General features: G+C 54.4%; 1 protein-coding gene across 7 annotated transcripts in view; it reads left to right on the forward strand.

The window, feature by feature from the left end:
* SH3PXD2A (SH3 and PX domains 2A) overlaps nucleotides 1-17,580 on the forward strand; it is a 231,916-nt gene extending 214,336 nt beyond the window's left edge. For all 7 annotated transcript variants that reach the window (XM_004749332.3, XM_004749334.3, XM_013054581.2 and 4 more), the window contains 4 exons: nucleotides 1,826-2,163; nucleotides 3,265-3,314; nucleotides 5,937-6,056; nucleotides 8,028-17,580. In XM_004749332.3, the coding sequence (XP_004749389.1) occupies nucleotides 1,826-2,163; nucleotides 3,265-3,314; nucleotides 5,937-6,056; nucleotides 8,028-9,992 (2,473 nt within the window). In that variant the 3' untranslated portion in view covers nucleotides 9,993-17,580. The remainder of the gene's footprint in view (nucleotides 1-1,825; nucleotides 2,164-3,264; nucleotides 3,315-5,936; nucleotides 6,057-8,027) is intronic.
* The last annotated feature ends 64 nt before the right edge of the window (nucleotides 17,581-17,644 follow it).

The following is a 17,644-nucleotide window of genomic DNA, read 5'->3' on the forward strand; positions in this document are numbered from 1 at the left end:
CTTGTTTTGCTTTTCTGAGACTTGGTTCTTGTCTCATAAGTAAGCTAGGGCATCTTTACATCTTCTGTTCCCAACCACTCCTGAAATTTTTGTGCTTCTCTCTGCACCCATTGGGAAGCCAGGCCAGCCCCTTGAGTTCCATCCATTTGGTAACTGATGTCTGCCTTCTAAGCCCCAAACAAGGGTGGGGCCAGGCCGGTGAGCCTGCCTATACATTCCAGTGGTGTGAACCTAAGGAGCCACCTCCTACCTGAGCTTTCCAGCAAAGCTCAGACATGCTGATAGAAACTTTAGCTTCCACATTCTTTTTTTTCTCACCTAATGAACACCCAAGAACAAGGTCAGATCAGGGAGGCAGGAGAGGGGGAATTGTCAGACATCTGGCATGGAGGAATCATTCCAAAGAGCCAGATGTATCCCCGGGAGCAGACAGGGACATTGCAACCCAGACTCAGGGGCATTGGCCAGCAGCTGCTGGACCAGGAAGTAAGCTCTTCATGGGCTTGGGGAAAAAGGGAAAAAGCTTCTTTTCGGAAGCCATCAGATCACCTCAAATTAAGTCAGCCCTGTCATTTTGCCTTTTGCTCTTGTTTATGGGGTTTGATTTTGTTCTCATTTTGTTTTGTTTTGCCATACCAAAAGTTTTCATTTTATCCAGTCATGTGCTTTTAGTCATTCCATTTATGGTTTTGGCTTTTGGAGTCCTATTAAGAAAGATTTTCTCAACCCCCAAGATAAAGCAAATATTCACAACTTGCATTTTTTATTTTGCTCTACGGTGTGAGGCCAGGATCATAACTTGCTTTTCCTAATTGGGTAATCTGTCATCTCCAAGTGGGTTATTGATACCTCATCCCTACCTATGATGCCATCGGACTATTGATACCATCCCTACGACTAGTTTGCAATGTTACCTTTCTTGTTTTTTTTAAGGTTTTACTTATTTATATGTGAGAGAGAGAGAGAGCACACAGTAGGCAGAGGGGTGGTGGAGAGGGAGAAACAGACTCCCCTCTGAGCAGGGAGCCTGTTGTGGGCCTTGATCCCAGGACCCTGACAACCATGACCTGAGCCAGAGGCAGACACTTCACTGACTGAGCATCCCTGAAATGTTGCCTTTGGCATCAGTCTGTTTTTGGATTTGTTCTGTGAACTTGATCTGTCCATCACCCCCGCAGTAGCACTGGTATCTTATCCACTGGGTCATCCTTCTTTATAGGCCTCTTCCTAGTTGGTCTCAATATATCTATCTTTCTGGATAAATTTTTGCAGCTACTCTACCCCTAGAGTTTGCAGAAGAGAAAAAAAATGGAGCTCCAGGGTGGAGACTTGTTCAAGGGACCAGAGGCCAGAACTTGGGGCTCCCGCCTTCTCCTACCTGTGCTGCTGCTTCATCCTCTCTGATCACTTCCCTTTTCCAGGGGCGAGCCAGCTAATGCACGGCGTTCACACCTGCTCTTGTCTTCTCTCTAGAGCTGCCCTCTCTGCTGTGAGGGAGTAGGCCACAGTGAAGTCTACCTTTGGGGCAGCTCAGAATCCGAAGACTCTTCTGATCCTGAGGTCCTACGTTTGCCTGACTTTGCAGAGCATGAGAACCCACACTGAGAAAGATCAGGCAGCGAGCAAGGAGGCAGAGAGGAAGAACTGGTGTTCTATGTGTCCTTGCCACCTGCCCTCAGTTCCACTTCCCTCCAGAGTAGTGGCATTGCCAGGTGTCTCGGGGAACATGATATAAAAGGCTCAGCTGGGCTGAACCAGATGGAGCCTGGGGTGTGAGGTCAGGCAGCAGTGCTCGGGAGATGCCATGTCCCACCCCTCCCCACAGGTACCTGGGCAAAGAGGGCTGGGCGCCAGCCTCTTACCTGAAGAAGGCCAAGGACGACCTGCCTGCACGCAAGAAAAACCTGGCAGGCCCAGTGGAGATCATCGGGAACATCATGGAGATCAGCAACCTGCTGAACAAGAAGGCATCGGGGGATAAGGAGACTCCGCCGGCCGAAAGCGAGGGCCCTGAGGCCCCTATCACCAAGAAGGAGATCAGCCTGCCCATCCTCTGTAATGCTTCCAATGGCAGTGCCCTGGGCGTCCCCGAGAGGAGCGTCTCCAAGCTGGCCCAGGGCTCGCCAGCCGTGGCCAGGATTGCCCCGCAGAGGGCCCAGATCAGTAAGAGCCTCCCTGGCCTCCCCACGCAGCTCTTGTAGAAAGTGGTCACAGGGTGCAGGGACCCCCATCCCATTTTCTTCCTGAGATCTAGACTGACCCTGACCCTAGCCTCACTCTGTGGGCTTGTTTCATGCGGATCGTGAGCAGACAAAGCCATTCCTCACGACCCTTGCACTGAAGGTCAGTGACAGGGGTACGTGAGCTGGTGGTGGCCCCTCCTTCCCTAAGAGAGAGCCAGGAGTGGCCACCTTACAGACCAGGGTATCCCCCAGGCTGGGAAATAGGCCCGCACCCTGCGCAAGGCTGCTTGACAGACTGACAGCCAGTAGAACCTCTTTCCCGGCCTTAGCCCGCCTTCCCTCCTTCCCGGTCACCTCCTGCCAGTTACTGGAAGCCGAAGAGACTTGGAAGGAATGGCTTTACCTCCCCCTGAGCAGTCCGAGAGGGCATTCTTCAGGACAATCCCCGTCCTTAAGAAACCCAGCTGTCTGGCCCCCTCCCAATCTCTGCCCTTCTCTGGCTCAACGGCATCTTGAGTTCAAGGTTAAACTCTCCTCCGTTATAAGAGACCAGCTTCTGTTTATGTCCAGCCATCCTCAAAATCTGGAGGAAGGCTGTTTTTCGGTTACGTTCTGAACTTGGTTTTAAGTGAGCTCTTGTGCTTGAAACCTTTTGGACAGTCAGTCGGGAAGTGTTTCTAGGGCACCCACTCTTGCCTGGCACCGTGCCAGCTTCTAAGGACTTGGCAGTGAGTGAAAAACAGACACAGTCTCTGCTCCTGACTTTGAAAATCTGATGGAGCTACTTACCCTTTCCCCTGAAAAATGCCGCTGTGTCTGTACATTTTGAAACACACACATCATTTTAGAGGGTTCGCGGATCCCCTGGGTGTCGGGAAACCTGGCCAAGGAAGCTTAAAGATCCATGGTTTTCCCGGTGAAGAAACTGTAGTGCCTGAGAGCACAGGTTCTTCCAGCCTGTGGGACAGAACCAGGAACTTCCCAGGATCGGGAGGGGGTCGCACCTGGGGAAGGCAGGGTCCAGCACGGTTTGTTGCCCATCATCTGGCTGGGCTTTCTGAAGCCATGTTTCTTGTTCTAGGCTCCCCGAACCTAAGGACAAGGCCCCCGCCTCGCAGAGAATCCAGCCTGGTGCGTGCACTGAATTTCTCCTGTTTTCTTGCCGCCTCCGGGGGTGCGCCATGTCGGCTCCAGTTCGTTGACGGTCTCCTTTCAGTGCCCATCAGTCCAGGGGTTTTCCAGAGCCCTACTGGGCTGCCAGCTTTGTGGGGCCAGGGCAGAGAGGAAAGCCTGGGGATCTCAGCCATCCCAGGGCCCTCGCTGGACAGTTTATATTCAGAAACCCACTGCGCTCCAAAGCTAAGTCAGTGCATCGCAGCCACTACACTGGCAGACATAAACATTTAGACTGGCCAGTGGGAGTGTCCGGCTAGGGCACTGCCAGGGGCTGGAAACGGGGCGGCTGTCCATGTGCGCCTGGAAGCCTTTCAGCTCCGCCTTCCTGGCGCAGGAGTAGCCAATGGCTGCGGTGGATGCCGGAGTCGGGGAGGAGGAGAGCAGCCCAGTGAGCACCCTCCGGTTGGGGTACATAGCCAGGACTCGCGTGTGCCGAAAGTGAGAGGCTCAACTTGCTGGGATCCCTGGCTCCTGGAGGTGGGGGTCCCGGGGTCCAGACATCAGGGAAGCAGATATATATACTCGGGGTCCTGGGCTTAGGTGGCGGTGATGCTGGGCGGGCCGGGAGCTCTAGTACAGAGAAATCTCCTCGGGGGCAGTGGGGTGCAGTGGAAAGAAGGGCTTCAAGCCTGCCGGGCGTGGATTCATAGTCCACTTCTGACACTTGGGAACAGCGAGACCCAAGGCAAGTCCGTTACCTTCTGCGAAGCTTAATTTCCTCACCTCTGTGATGGGGACGGTGGCAGCCATCGCCTAGGGCTGCGGGAAGGAGGAAGTGGGGTGGTGTGTGAGGGTTTCTGTTTCCCGTGTCAGCTCTCAGAGGGACAGCCTGCCACACCATGTGGAGAAAGGTCTCGGAAGTCTTGCTGGGCTTAGTGGCAAGGGTCCCCATGATCGTGACCTCTGCCCTGGAGAGGGGAGAGCAGCCGTCTCTGGAGAGTGGGTCATCAGTAAGTGGGTTTTGAGGATTAGTCCCATGGGGATGGGACCACCCCCTGCCCTAGCCAGAAGCCCCAGGGAAGCTCCTGTGTCATGGTCCCCTTGAGTTTTCCATGACTAAATGGTGCTTTCTCCTGTCCTCCCGTCTCTCAGCTTCAGCAGATTATTTTCAGGCAGACTCGATTTGGGGAGGAATGGGGTCATTCTTTCCACATGGACCTGAGGCGGGGCTTGCGGCCACGGGGCTGCTGTTCCCAGCCAGACACGGCTGAACCCCACCTGGCGGGGCTCAGGGCTAGGCCGGGGCCTGAGCCACATCCACTCACGCACACGCCTGCAGGGCCCGACACCAGGGCAGGGCAAGTGCCTGAACTGCACCCGGTCCCTCAGACCAGCTCTCTCCTGCCCTTCACTCACTATGACCCAGGGCAGCTGGGCTGTGACTGGCAAGGTTTGGACACGCCGAGCCGTGAGGGATGCAGAAGGTTCCAAGCCATAGGAAGGTGTTGTAGAAGGAACGGTCAGCTCTGGCTTCTGTTTGTGGAGTGCTTCCTGTGTCCTTGGCTGGACCAGAAGTTATGTATATAGCTCAGTCCTCCTCTTCATGACCCATTTCACAGACAAGGAAATCGAGACTCAGAGAGGTCACAGGCTTTGCCCAAGGCCACACAGCTGGTGCGTTGCCGAGCTGGGATGAGAGCCCACATGTGTCCAACTGTAAGGCCGAGGTCTTTTGAGGTCTTCCTGTTACACCACAGCTGCTTCCCTCTCTCTTCCCGCTCGCCCTCCCCCCACACTTTTTGTTTGTTTTGCTTTAACCCCTTTGTATAATACTGGGACCTACCGAAAGTAATAGGGCGGCATGAAATCTGTTTTGATGAGAGCAGAGACCAGATGAAACTGGGGTGTCTGCTTCATGGGGACAAGGAGGCAGTCCTCGTGGTTCACTGTTAAATGCTCGGTGCCCTGGACCAATGTCTGGCACCCAGAAGATGCGCAAAAAATGTTCGTAAAGTAAACGAACAAGGCTCAGAAGCTATGGCCACAGCCAAATTCTGAATGTCGTTGACCATGATGCTTGGGATCAGTGTTACCAGTCCAGCACATTCTAACCTACCCACAGAACAGAGGGTCAGTTTTAGTCAGTGCTTGCCTGGCCATTTGGTATCATCGCGATGACCCACTATGGGCTCTCCTCACCCATCTCCACGCCCCCTTACACCCCTCCCACCTCCCCAAAGAGATGCCAGATGTCACCCTGCAGCCCTTCTCCTCAATCTAAGGATGTGACTCTCTTCCCACAGGGCACTTGGCACAGGCTTTGTTACAATGGCTTCTCTGATTTTTAATTTTACTGTGGGGACTTGGCCATTGAAGCATTTATGAACTGGACCTCAGAGATGTCGGGGTAGAATTACTGTTACTAAAGATCATTTTGAAGCTCTGAGGCGTTTCAAATGAATCATTGGTATTAGTGGAAAGCCTGCTCAGGAGAACAGTCTCCTGGGGGAGATGGCCTGAGCCTCAGGTAACAGATCCTTTCTCAGGCCTGAGTTCCTGTGCCTGGTTGGACACACCACGTTCGGCCTCTGCTGCCCTTCAGGTGGCTTTTGCTCACTGAGCCCTTTCTTGTCTTAGGGGTTCCAGCTGCCGAAGCCGCCAGAGCCCCCTTCTGTTGAGGTGGAGTATTACACCATTGCCGAATTCCAGTCATGTATCTCTGATGGCATCAGCTTTCGGGGCGGACAGAAGGCGGAGGTGAGTCTGAGGGTTTTAAGTCATGCCGCTCAAAGACCTGCTGTGGTTCCCATTTATGCCTGGCTGGCAACATGGCAGGGGGGTGGGGGGCAGGAAAGATACAAAAGCAAGACCGTGGGGATAAAAATTGGCCTTAAGCCATTCTGTGCCATGGTCAGGGCCAGACTCCAGGACTCCTGTCTCCACCCAGCGCTTCCCTCAAAGCAGCATTTCCCAAAGCTGGCGGCGGGCGCTGGTCATGGAGGCACCTGGACACGAGGGTCTTCTGTGGCTGAGTATGTTTGAAGGACAGTGGGTTACACAAAATCTACCCAGTTGTATGGTTTTCATTGCAGAACTTATCAGAGCCTATGCTGTAGGGATGTCACTGTGCACCTCTAAGAGGAGGGGACTAGAATAGCAGCATTGCCCAGACCTACTGGGCCCCAGCACACTTTGTCTCCTAGAAGCACCTTGGGAGCCAAGATTCTGAAGAACTCCCATTAGCAAGTACCGCTGTTGGGAGACTGTGGTCCACGCAGCCGAAGTACTAAGGACCTGGGTTCTGGCCACGTCCACACCACAGGCGCTTCTGGCCTTTGATATGGTCACTTCTCTCCCCGGTCTTTGATTCACTTGTCTCTGCCAGGGTGGTAACAGACCCTGTGGTGCTCCCCCACCCCCCAGCCTGGCATTTAGGAGCTTCTGCTTTGTGGCCCTTGCAGGGGGCAGAGATCTGTGATATGGGTCAGTTCTCTGGAGTGACTCTGTGTAGTAATGCGGTTAAATCCAATTAAGACCCCCCACCCACCCACTGTCCCAAGAGCCCTCGGGCGGCCTCCGCCTGTGGGGATGGTGTCCCCGGTGTGAATGTTTTCAATCACATGTCTTGAATTTGGAACTGAATTTGGAACGTGCAGAAGCCATTCTGTCAGTGGTGCCTAGGTTTCCAAGAGAGCCTCCAAAGCTCACCATCTAACCAAACTATCATACTTGAGATCTACCAAATTTAAATTTTAAGTATGGGGTGGGCAGGGCAAAGGAAGGACTATAGAACCAAAGGAAAGAGAAAAGTCTTTCCTCTCTGGTGGGGCTACAGGGGGCTGATCTCAAGTAGAGCTTGCCTTCGGCAGTCTCTCTCTCTCTCTCTGCCTTCCCTGCTCCTCTTGCCCTGGTGCCAGTTTTTCATGCTCCCCCCCAACCCCCAAATACCTCTTTCTCCAGGAGTGTCCCACAACCCCAAATTATCTTCCCTTTATGTTCCCCAGTCCAAATACAGCACCACAACCAGCATCGCACTCCTGGCCTTTAGCTGATCTCAAATTGTAGTTAAGAATGAAGCTCCTTGAACTAGTTTATACTAATATGGAAATGACTAAAAGACCCTCATCCCTCCCACAGGAAATCATTTAACCCAAAGAAATCCTTCCAGCCAGTGGGATTTTATTGGGACCCCACATGTAGTGAAATGACCACAGGCAGTAGGGACAGGAGGGAGGAGCTGTGCAGGGTGGCTCTGGGCACAGGCCCCACTTCCCAGTTCAGCTCACCTGCATCTTCCCATTCTCTTCTGACCTGAGACCCCTTTTCTATGCTCACCAATGGAGGACCTAGCAGTACTGGGGATAGGATGAGGAGCAGTGGAAAACCTTTTTTGTGTACCCATGGAGCCTTTTGCAAGTTGGATTCTGTAGGGACCAGAAGCGGTAGGTCCTCTAAGTACATAGTCTAGGGGGAGAAAAGGGGTCTGTGGATGAATAAAAGAAAAGGGGTGGTGATGGAGACTTGGAGGACCAGGGGAGAGGGTCTGGGGCAGTGGAAGGAGGTGATAGGGACCCGGGTTTGAATTCCAGCCCAGCATGTATTACCCTGGGTCACTTGCTTAGCAGCTCACTTGGCTCAGCTGTGAAATGAAGACCCTGCGTCCTAGCCTGGCAGGCTGTAGGGCCCAGCGATCGTCCCGGCTCACTGGTCTGCTCTGCCCTCCCCCAGGTCATCGATAAGAACTCAGGCGGATGGTGGTACGTGCAGATCGGTGAGAAGGAGGGCTGGGCCCCCGCATCCTACATCGATAAGCGCAAGAAGCCCAACCTGAGCCGCCGGACGAGCACGCTGACCCGGCCCAAGGTACCCCCCCCTGCGCCCCCCAGCAAGCCCAAGGAGGCTGAGGAGGGCCCTGCGGGCTCTGCGGAGAGCCAGGACTCCCCACTGAAGCTCAAGTACGAGGAGCCTGAGTATGACATCCCCGCCTTCGGCTTCGACTCAGAGCCAGAGCTGAGCGAGGAGCCCACGGAGGACAGCGGCTCAGGAGACAGGCGGCCCAGCCAGGCCCACAGGCCCTCACCCGCCTCCTCGCTGCAGCGGGCCCGCTTTCGGGTGGGCGGCTCTTCAGAGGACGTGGCGCCAGAGGAGGAGACCATCTATGAGAACGAAGGCTTCCGGCCGTGTGCGGAGGACGCCCTGTCAGCCAGACGCTCCTCCCGGGACAGCCAGTCCCCGGGGGGCTCCCCTCTATCCCTGGCCAGGAAAAACTCCCCCAGATCGGGCTCCCCCAAGTCGTCCTCCCTCCTGAAGCTCAAGGCGGAGAAGAATGCCCAGGCGGAACTAGGAAAGAACCACTCCTCGGCCTCTTCCTCCTCCATCACCATCAACACCACCTGTTCCTCCTCCTCCTCTTCCTCCTCCTTGTCCAAGAACAGCGGGGACCTGAAGCCCCGTTCCGCCTCGGACGCAGGCATCCGTGGCACCCCCCCAGTCGGGCCAAAGCGGGATGCCGACCTGAAGGCGGGGCTGACCTCGTGTGCCCGGGCCAAGCCGTCAGTCAGGCCCAAGCCGTTCCTGAACCGAGCAGAGTCCCAGAGTCAGGAGAAGATGGACATCAGCACTTTACGGCGTCAGCTGAGACCCACGGGACAGCTCCGAGGGGGTCTCAAGGGCTCAAAGAGCGAGGATTCAGAGCTGCCCCCCCAGGCGGCCTTTGAAGGTTCCAGTGAGGGGTCCCGAAGAGGCTCTGCTGACCTCATTACCCCCCCAGCCGCCACACCCCCGTGTCCCACCAAAAAGGGACCGGAAGGGCAGGCCACCTCCTACACAACGTGTAGTGCCTACCAGAAAGTCCAGGACTCGGAGATCAGCTTCCCCGCAGGCGTGGAGGTCCAGGTGCTCGAGAAGCTGGAAAGCGGCTGGTGGTACGTGAGGTTTGGAGAGCTGGAGGGCTGGGCCCCTTCCCACTATCTGGTGCTCGGCGAGAACGAGCAACCCGACCCCGCTGGCAAAGAGCCAGACACGGTAAGCCCCAAAAACAAGCAGCATGAGGGCAAGTCCGACAGCCTGGAGAAGATCGAGAAGCGGGTCCAAGCGTTGAACACCGTCAACCAGAACAAGAGGGCCACGCCGCCCATCCCCTCCAAGCCCCCTGGGGGGTTCAGCAAGACCTCCGCTGCCAGCGCAGTGAAGCTGAGGAACGGTGTGCGGCAGGTGGCTGTGAGGCCTCAGTCGGTGTTCGTGTCCCCGCCCCCCAAGGACAACAACCTGTCCTGTGCCCTGCGGAGGAATGAGTCGCTCACGGCCACCGACGGGCTCCGAGGCGTCCGCCGGAACTCCTCCTTCAGCACCGCACGCTCGGCCGCCGCAGAGGCCAAGGGCCGCCTGCCCGAACGGGCTGCCAGCCAGGGCTCGGACACACCCCTGCTGCCCGGCCAGCGCAACGGCATCCCCGTGTCCCCCGTGCGCCCCAAGCCCATCGAGAAGTCCCAGTTCATCCACAACAACCTCAAAGACGTATATGTCTCCATCGCGGACTATGAGGGGGACGAGGAGACGGCGGGCTTCCAGGAGGGTGTGTCCATGGAGGTCCTGGAGAGGAACCCCAACGGCTGGTGGTACTGCCAGATCCTGGATGGGGCAAAGCCCTTCAAAGGCTGGGTGCCCTCCAACTACCTGGAGAAAAAGAACTAATGGTGGTGGGTGGGGGGCAGGGGTCCATCCAGCCTGGGTGTGGATGAGTGGTGGGATGAAGACAAAGGGGAAAGGGAAAGTGGGAGGGGGTGGGGGAGGACGTTAAACCCTGCAGAATTCGTGAGCTCTGCCGTGCTCCCTTCCGGGCTGTCCCCCGCTGGCTGGCAGGCAAGGTCTGGCGGGGACCCGCGCGGAGCAGGGAAGCCAGCGGGCACAGGTGCACCAGGCCTGGGACCAGAAGCAAGAAAGCTGAACCCCGTGTGGGCACCTCAGTGACTTGGCCAACAGACCCGGCGGCATTTGGGACAGGCCAGGTGGGAAACTCCGATTGTGCCTTGGCTGCGGATCTGGAGGGGGCCTCTGGGACCTGCCCCTGCCCCCAACCCCAGCCTGGTTTCTGTGGCTAGCACCTCGCCACTGGAGGTCGTCCTCGGATCGTCCTAAACCTGTATTAGTGAATTATGCTGGTTTCCCCGGGACTGCCGCCACCCACCTCGGGTGGCACTGGGGCTTGAAGGTGTCTCCTGGGAGCTCAGCCTCTTCCTGGGCCACGTCACCTGTCGGTGTATGTCGGTTCCGCAGGTGCCAGCAAGGACCACCTTGCTTACCCATCACTGTCCCTGGCCTTGAGAAGGGGGTCGACCTTGCCTGGGGCACCCCATCCGTGTCGGACCAGCAGCCCCAGAGTTCCCAGAGAGGGTGGGCAAAGCCGTCAGTTTCTACACCGTCTGCACAGACTTTATTTTGGGTGTTTCTGGGTGGGCAGTTCTTTTGCATGTTTTGGGAGAGGTTTATTGATTTGGGGCTTCTATGTCAGCCCTTGGGTTTTGGTCTTATTTTAGGGGTTGTTCGGGGGCCCAAGGGCGGTCAGCCTTATGGGGGACAGGACGAGGAGCAGGTGTGGCTTTTCTGTTGTGCTCTTGCCGGGAGGTTGTTGGTTTTGTTTGCGTTTCACTTTCTCTCCCTTCACAAGCCAAAGTCCTTTCATTTGGTTTCCACTGTTGCGGACAGAACCCAAGCATGGCGTTTGCCGGAGGGCGTGGGCACGAAAGGCCCAGCTCCCTGACGCAGCAGGTGCCCCAGTGGGGGCAGAACCCCGCCCCCCAGGAGAGGGGAGGGGCGCGTGCAGGAGAGAAGGCAGCTTTCAAGCTGCTGGGTGAGCATCCTTCTGCGTCCATTCTCCCACCTGGGCAGGACCAAAACCCTTCCTTGTGAACTGTGGAGCAGCACCCAGCACCCTCACCGAGGGCTGAGGGGGGCCCCAACTGGGCGGCCGCTGCCAGCCACCCCCTCACACATACACAGTGCCACAGGTATCCAAAAAGATGGAGGACCCCCAGGCTGGGAGCTGACCCAGTCTCCCCAAGGGGCAGTGCCCCCTGTGAAAAGAGGAGAGAATAAAGTCCCTGTCAACTGTGGGTTGTGTCTTTCAGTCGTTGACGTTTTGGAGGGGACCCTCTGGAAGCCTCAGCTTCCCTCAAGGACTCCCCCTTTGCTGGGAGTGGAATTCCACACGTGCCTTTTGATTGTGGACTGATCGGGCTTCGCGGCCACCGGCTCAGCTGCCAGAGGCCCGGACAAAGGGTTGGTGTTCTCTACAAAGGAGGAAAGGCCCTCCCTCTCCCCCTGCTCCCCACCCAGGCAGTGTATGTTGCCTGAAGGTCAGCACGGGACCCCGTGTTCCGTGCCTTCAGTATCCTACCCAGCGCCCCCGCCCCCGGAAGCCTCGCCTGGGGACCTCCCCAGCGCTCCTCCCTCGCTGTACACCGATGCCTGGCAGCTACAGCAAACCGTGCCTGTTCTTTGCTGACGGGCCATGGTGAGATTTGGTTTCCTTTTGCTTTGTGAGTTTGTTTAAAATTGAAATTAGTTCTTTTCTTCTGCTGGACAGTATTAAATAGAGCAGGATACTGAGTTAATCTGCTAGGTTGCAGTACTAATGGTAGTGGTTTAGTGTCTTCCTATTAATATTATTTGGACTTATTTGAACAATAATGATAAAGAAGTGGTTCATTATTTGTTAATTAATGCACTTTACTGAGGTGGAACGGGAAGAAACCCAGAGAGCAAAGTGCATTCCTTAAAGATGCAGTATATACTTTTCTCATTTTTAAGCAGCACATATTTATTAAAAGAAGAAGAAGTAATTTATGATTATTTAAAATAAAATTTAAAAGTAGAGTGACTATTGGGTGATAGGACCTTCCGCGTAGCCGTCTTCCGGGGGGAGGGCCCCCGCGGCCTGGCTCCTCCACCGTCTCCACTGAGCCAGTTCAGCCAGTAACGTGCCCGCCAGGCCAGGGGGAGGAGCAGGATGCATCTGCCAAGCACAGAGCATCTCAGTTGGGACTGGACCACAGTGTTCCCCAGAGCCTGCCCTTCCTCACTGCGCTGCCCCGTGGGGCTCTCCAGCACCCACGAGGCCCACATTCTCTGAGCTCCCCTCTCTCTCCTCGATCCCCAGTGCTCTAAGCGATGGTCCTTAAACGTGACCTTGACAGTCACTCCATCCCATTCCCTCCTGCTACTGCAGCCCAAGAACAGGAGATTACTTTCCCGAAATCATGGAGCTAGTTAATGGCAGAGCACCCCACCGCATCCATCCTCGCCCTCCTTCCCAGGCCCGTTGTAGTTTATCGTGTGGTCAGCATGTTTACATGGTGACATCCAGCATGGCTGGGAGCTGCTCTGTCATCTAGGAGAAGTGGGGGATGCTGCCACCTGGTGACAGCGTGTAGATTTGGGGCAGTGGAAAGGGATTGCCATGCCCCATCTTCACACCTCACTCCGCCCCCCCCCACCATCATCCCCTGACTCACAACACAGCACAAATCCTGCAAACCCAAAGAGAATATGAATACTTGAAGCAAGAAGGGTGCATGCCAATCCCTCTCGGACACGGCCAGCGAGCGCCAGGCCTCGTGCCCCTGGACTCCCAGCCCCACCCAGGGCAAGAGGACCTTTCCCTGGAGCTACTGAGCTGCTTTGTGATGTTGGAGGGTCCCACCAGCAGCAGGTGGAGGGAGCGAGGGGCCTGCGGCTCTGACCCATCTGGAGGAAAACCAGATCAGACTAAAAAAGGAAAAAGAAAAATGAAATCTCAGCAGTGTCCAAACCCAGTTTCCCATTAGTTGTGATTGAAAATGTGAGATGGCATTGTATTGCTGTATACTGCAACTTTAATCATAATGAGCCCTTCTGAGGTCATTACTGAGCTTTATATAATGCCTGAAGATGCAGCGTTTGGTGCTTTTTCTTTCAGTTTAAAGACCCTTTTCTTTCATTATAAGGGGGGGGAAATGTCTTCATCTCTCTCCCACTTTGAAGCAGCGGGCCTGGCCAGGGTCCCTGGCCCTGCCACAGCTGTTCCCACTGGGCCGGGGGTCTCCGGGGGTGGCAGGAGGGACTGGAACGGGCAGCCCCAGAGGTGAGCGTGCTGTCTGCCCCTGGCTGTGGCTCGGCCCTCCACCCCTGGCCTGGCCCCAGAGGCTTCTCTTTCTTAACTCTCGATTCTCCATCTTGACGAAGGCATTATATAGAATCGTTTTAATCACTTTCAGATGTTAGAGCAGCATATTTTACTGGTATTTATATCCATCGCTTTCCTCAGCAAGGCATGTTACTACTTTTATCGTCTAAGGAAGAAAGACAAGGGAATTTCGGTCGAGTGTTATTTTCATATTACTAGTATTTGCAGAGTAGGCGTAGAACTATTTAAGTTTAGACCTTGGTTTGGTAGTTTGTTTTAAGGAAAAAAAGAAAAAGATAAAGTAGCCCCTACTTTTCCTATTTTTTTTTGTATTTAACTAATATATTACTTCTTTAAGGTTACTCACCTCCCCTACCCTTCCGAATACTTTGCATTCTCAACCAAAAATGAAAACAATCTGAGAGGCAGGAAAAGTGCAATATTACCGGGGGCTGCCAGGGCTTGTTGGGACGGTGGTGGGAGCTCAGTGGCCCGGCGTGTCCGTAGGAGGACGTGGGGCTGTGGAGCAGACAGGTGACCTTCTGGGTGTTGATCTCTTAACCCTCCTCTATCCCCCCCGCCCCCCGCGAGTTGGCAGAGGGCAGCCCCTTTTTCTGTTGGGTGTTCTCCACCTAGGAGGGATTCAGGGATGTGGCTCGGGGCTCTTGACCTCCCGGGGCTCTGGCCCTTGGAGCAGAGCAAAGGACTCCAGGAACAGTTCCTTGTTTGCATTTCCATTACTTTTCAGCCAGCTGCCCAGAAAGACCTGTCTTAAAAATCACTCCCAGCAGCCCTGTCTCACCCCAGTCTTCTGATGTGTGGGCCATGATACTTTTGATGTATGTTTGAGTCTTTTTAAAACTACGTAACCTCAGTTTGGTTTATGGGCAGGAACCCTAGATGTAACCAAATCCTTTTTCGGGGATGTGGGTGCCTTGAGCCCTACAGACCCCAGCGAGACACCGATTCCCACAAGCCTGCGGCTAGGCCTGGTGCTAAGCTTGGGCCACCCATTCATCTCAATGACTTCAGCCTGAGGAGGGAGCCCTGCCTCTTGCTTAACACCCTGACAGTTCCCAGAGGGCCTTAGGGAAGCATCCGAGGGGCCTACTCAGGTCTTTGTGGACAGCTTACCCCAACAGCCACCAAGCCGGCCTCCTCCTCACTTGGCGCAGGTCGAGAAAGCAGCAGGATGGGAAGGGTCCAGGGTCCAAGCCCTTGGAGCTCTGCCCTTCAGGGCTCCAGGGACGTCCTTGCTGGCTTGTGCCCTCCATCTCCAGTACTGTATGCTTGCTGCTCCAACCCCTCGGTTTGGTGAATTTCTGTACAAACGTGAATCTGTGTGCCCAGAGGGGGGCCGTACCCCCGTGTGTGGGTGTCTCTCCTTGGAGTATATACATCTATATGTCCCAACTTTGAGAATCTCAATGCAGAGCTCTCTGGAAAGAGAATCACCCACATTGCTAAAGAATTGAAATTCCCTCATTTTTTTGAGGGCTGTGTGTTGAGAGAGAGAGAGAGAGAGAGAGAGTGTGTGTGTGTGTGTGTGTGTGTGTTGATAATTTCCCACTTGAACTAAATAACACGGGGTTAGAGAACAAATACCGGGCAAGCTGTCTCCATTTTATAAGTCCTTGGCATTGGGCAGGCCCCATGGGACTCGCAGTTTCTGGCAGCAAGTGTGTTATTATTCACACGTAATTTTGGCTGGAGAGTGCAATGTGTCTTTTTTTTTTTTTTGTAATTATTTTATTATTTTGTTGGAAACTTCACACTGGCATTAACAGATCTAGCAGAAGCAGCCTAGGCCATCATCCCGGGCTCCAAAATGAAGCTGTGGAAGAGAGAAGTCACTGGGTATGGATGCGCTGAGATGGTTGAACCGGGTCACCACCTCCAGACGTGCTGTCCAGCAGGCTGAGCCCGTCCGCTGCCACCGTGCTTGTCATCGCTGCGGGAGGCCCTCGGTTCCTGTTTCTGAGGGTGGTCAGGCTGCTGGGGGCGAGAACGTGCTCAAGGTGAGGTCAGTACACCAGACTGCACGGCCCAGCTGAGCACATCATGGGAGCGGTGTGGGGTGCTTTTTCCCTTGACCCAACGGAGCTTTTGGCCTAAATCATGATCCCTATTTGAGGAAGCCTCGGTGGTTCTCAAGTTCTGCAACCAGAGACAGTGACAGGATGGGGCTACTGACCTACAGCCTTGTTTCAGGAAAAGCAGCCTCATTGGTTTTCGCTTCCCTCTTGTTTTGTCCTGCGCACCTAGATCCACAGCCAGAAGCTGGGCTCACTGGTGCTCGCAGACCAAGTAGAGGGCTCTACATTCTAGGGCCTTGATCCAAACCTGCCTGTGAGGTTGGGGTTATCATGCGATCTCCTTTCCCCAATCCTATCTCTTTAATCTTGGGTTTGCACTTGACCTTGACAATCAGCCCCCCCTCCCATCCCAGTCCTAGAACTTAGTGGCCTTAGAGAGTGGGTTTCTGAAGTGAAGGTCCCTCCTTTGTTCCCAGTTCCACCCTGGCTAAGGGCTGGACCTCAGGAGGCGAGAGGAATGGGGAGAAAGCGTGTAAGAGAATTGTTCGAAGGCAGAAGGAGGGCTCGAGCACGTTGGAGGCAAGCGAGAGTCACGTTGGAGTGAGGAGTGTGTGCATGTTTGGACTGGCTGGGGCTTACCGTCCCTTCCTGGGAAGGTGGCTTCCAGAAGAGGATGTCTTCTAGGCAGAAAGGGAAAAGTGTGAGAAGGCTGAGAGAGGATTTGGAGTCTGGAGTTTGGTCTTTATTCAAAAGAAGGAAGAAGTCAGTTCTGAGTGTTTCAGGAGAAAGACAGCAGGTACAGAGGGAATTTACTGATTCAGCCTCCAAGGGTCCAGTCAGAGCAGGGTGAAAAAGCCCTAAGATTTGGCCAGAGAAACAGACAACCTGAGGAGATAGCTACTTTCTGGGCTACAACCTGGATCACCAGTATGCTGGTAATGAATAGTCACTCATTTACTTAGTGGAGATGGGAACTTGCTAGCAACAAACCAGTCTTTGAGTCTGGAGGCTCTGGCTCCAGAACATTCCTCCGTCTCCCAGGTTACCAGCAGGTTTTGCCCACATCCCTTTGTCTAATCCAGAGCTAGCCTCTTAAATTGCTTGAACTGGTTAGAGTTCAAGAGTATTGGACAACCCATTGACCGTAATGGGTTGTCCAGTAATGACCCATGACCCCCAAGCATGTCTGGGAGGGAAGTTGCCTCATTTTTTTTTCTGTTGACACCAGTCATTCTGGAGTATCTCTCCTGATACCTGCGGTAACTTGGTCTGCTGAGCTGGCTGCGCAGGTGTGACTCAGAAGAGAGGGGGGCCACACACACTCCTGCATGGACAGGCCCTTTCAGTTTCCATGGCCTGTCACCAGGCCACCTTTCCGGAAGCACCTACTTAGGAGAGAGAAGGGTAAACAGAGCCACCATTCTTGGATCTGCAACTTGTTTTCTGCAACAGGTTTTCTTGAAACCCGGGATACAGTCTAGGAAAAGGGTTTCACTGACTGTTCCTGAGAGGTCTGTGGGAAGGTGACTTCTGAGTGAAGATGGGAGTGGCAGGTCCCTGGAGTATGGTTTGGGGAGCGTGTGGTTGCCTATGAACTGTTGGGTGTCTCTGGGGCCCCAGAGCTTTGGGGAGTCCTTCACAGGGCCCACTGAGCCCCTCACAGCTCCTGGTGGACTCTGCAGGGTCCAGAGGAGGCTGTGCCCTCTTCTACCCATAGCAGAGAAACTAAAGGTTAAGGCAGTGAATTCAGTGCAGTCGATTTGAGTGCTAAAACATTTCCAGGATCAATGGTGGTGCTAAACTATCTCCATGTTTCTAATATTTTTAATAGTGGGGTTTTTTTTTTTTTAATTGTTCTCATCACAAGAATGCAGTGTCCTTGGGGATGGGACGTAACCCCTTGGCCTGCCACTTTCCAGGTGTCCTTTATCCTGTTGACGGGACTCTTTGGTCTGCAGAAAATATTCTGTCTTGGCATGCTTCTAGACTGTAAGATTTGGGTTGTTTTGTTTTGTATTTTGTTTATGTTTACATCTTGTATTTCCCTGAAAACTAAATAAAGTTTTTGGCCTTTTTAACTGAACAGAATCACCTCTTAATTCTCCCTGCCATCAGAAAAGCCATCTGGCTGCATGGCAAAAAGCACC

The sequence above is a fragment of the Mustela putorius genome, unplaced genomic scaffold (assembly GCF_011764305.1).
Source record: "Mustela putorius furo isolate JIRA1106 unplaced genomic scaffold, ASM1176430v1.1 tig00003909_pilon_pilon_pilon, whole genome shotgun sequence".
Classification (NCBI taxonomy): domain Eukaryota; kingdom Metazoa; phylum Chordata; class Mammalia; order Carnivora; family Mustelidae; genus Mustela; species Mustela putorius.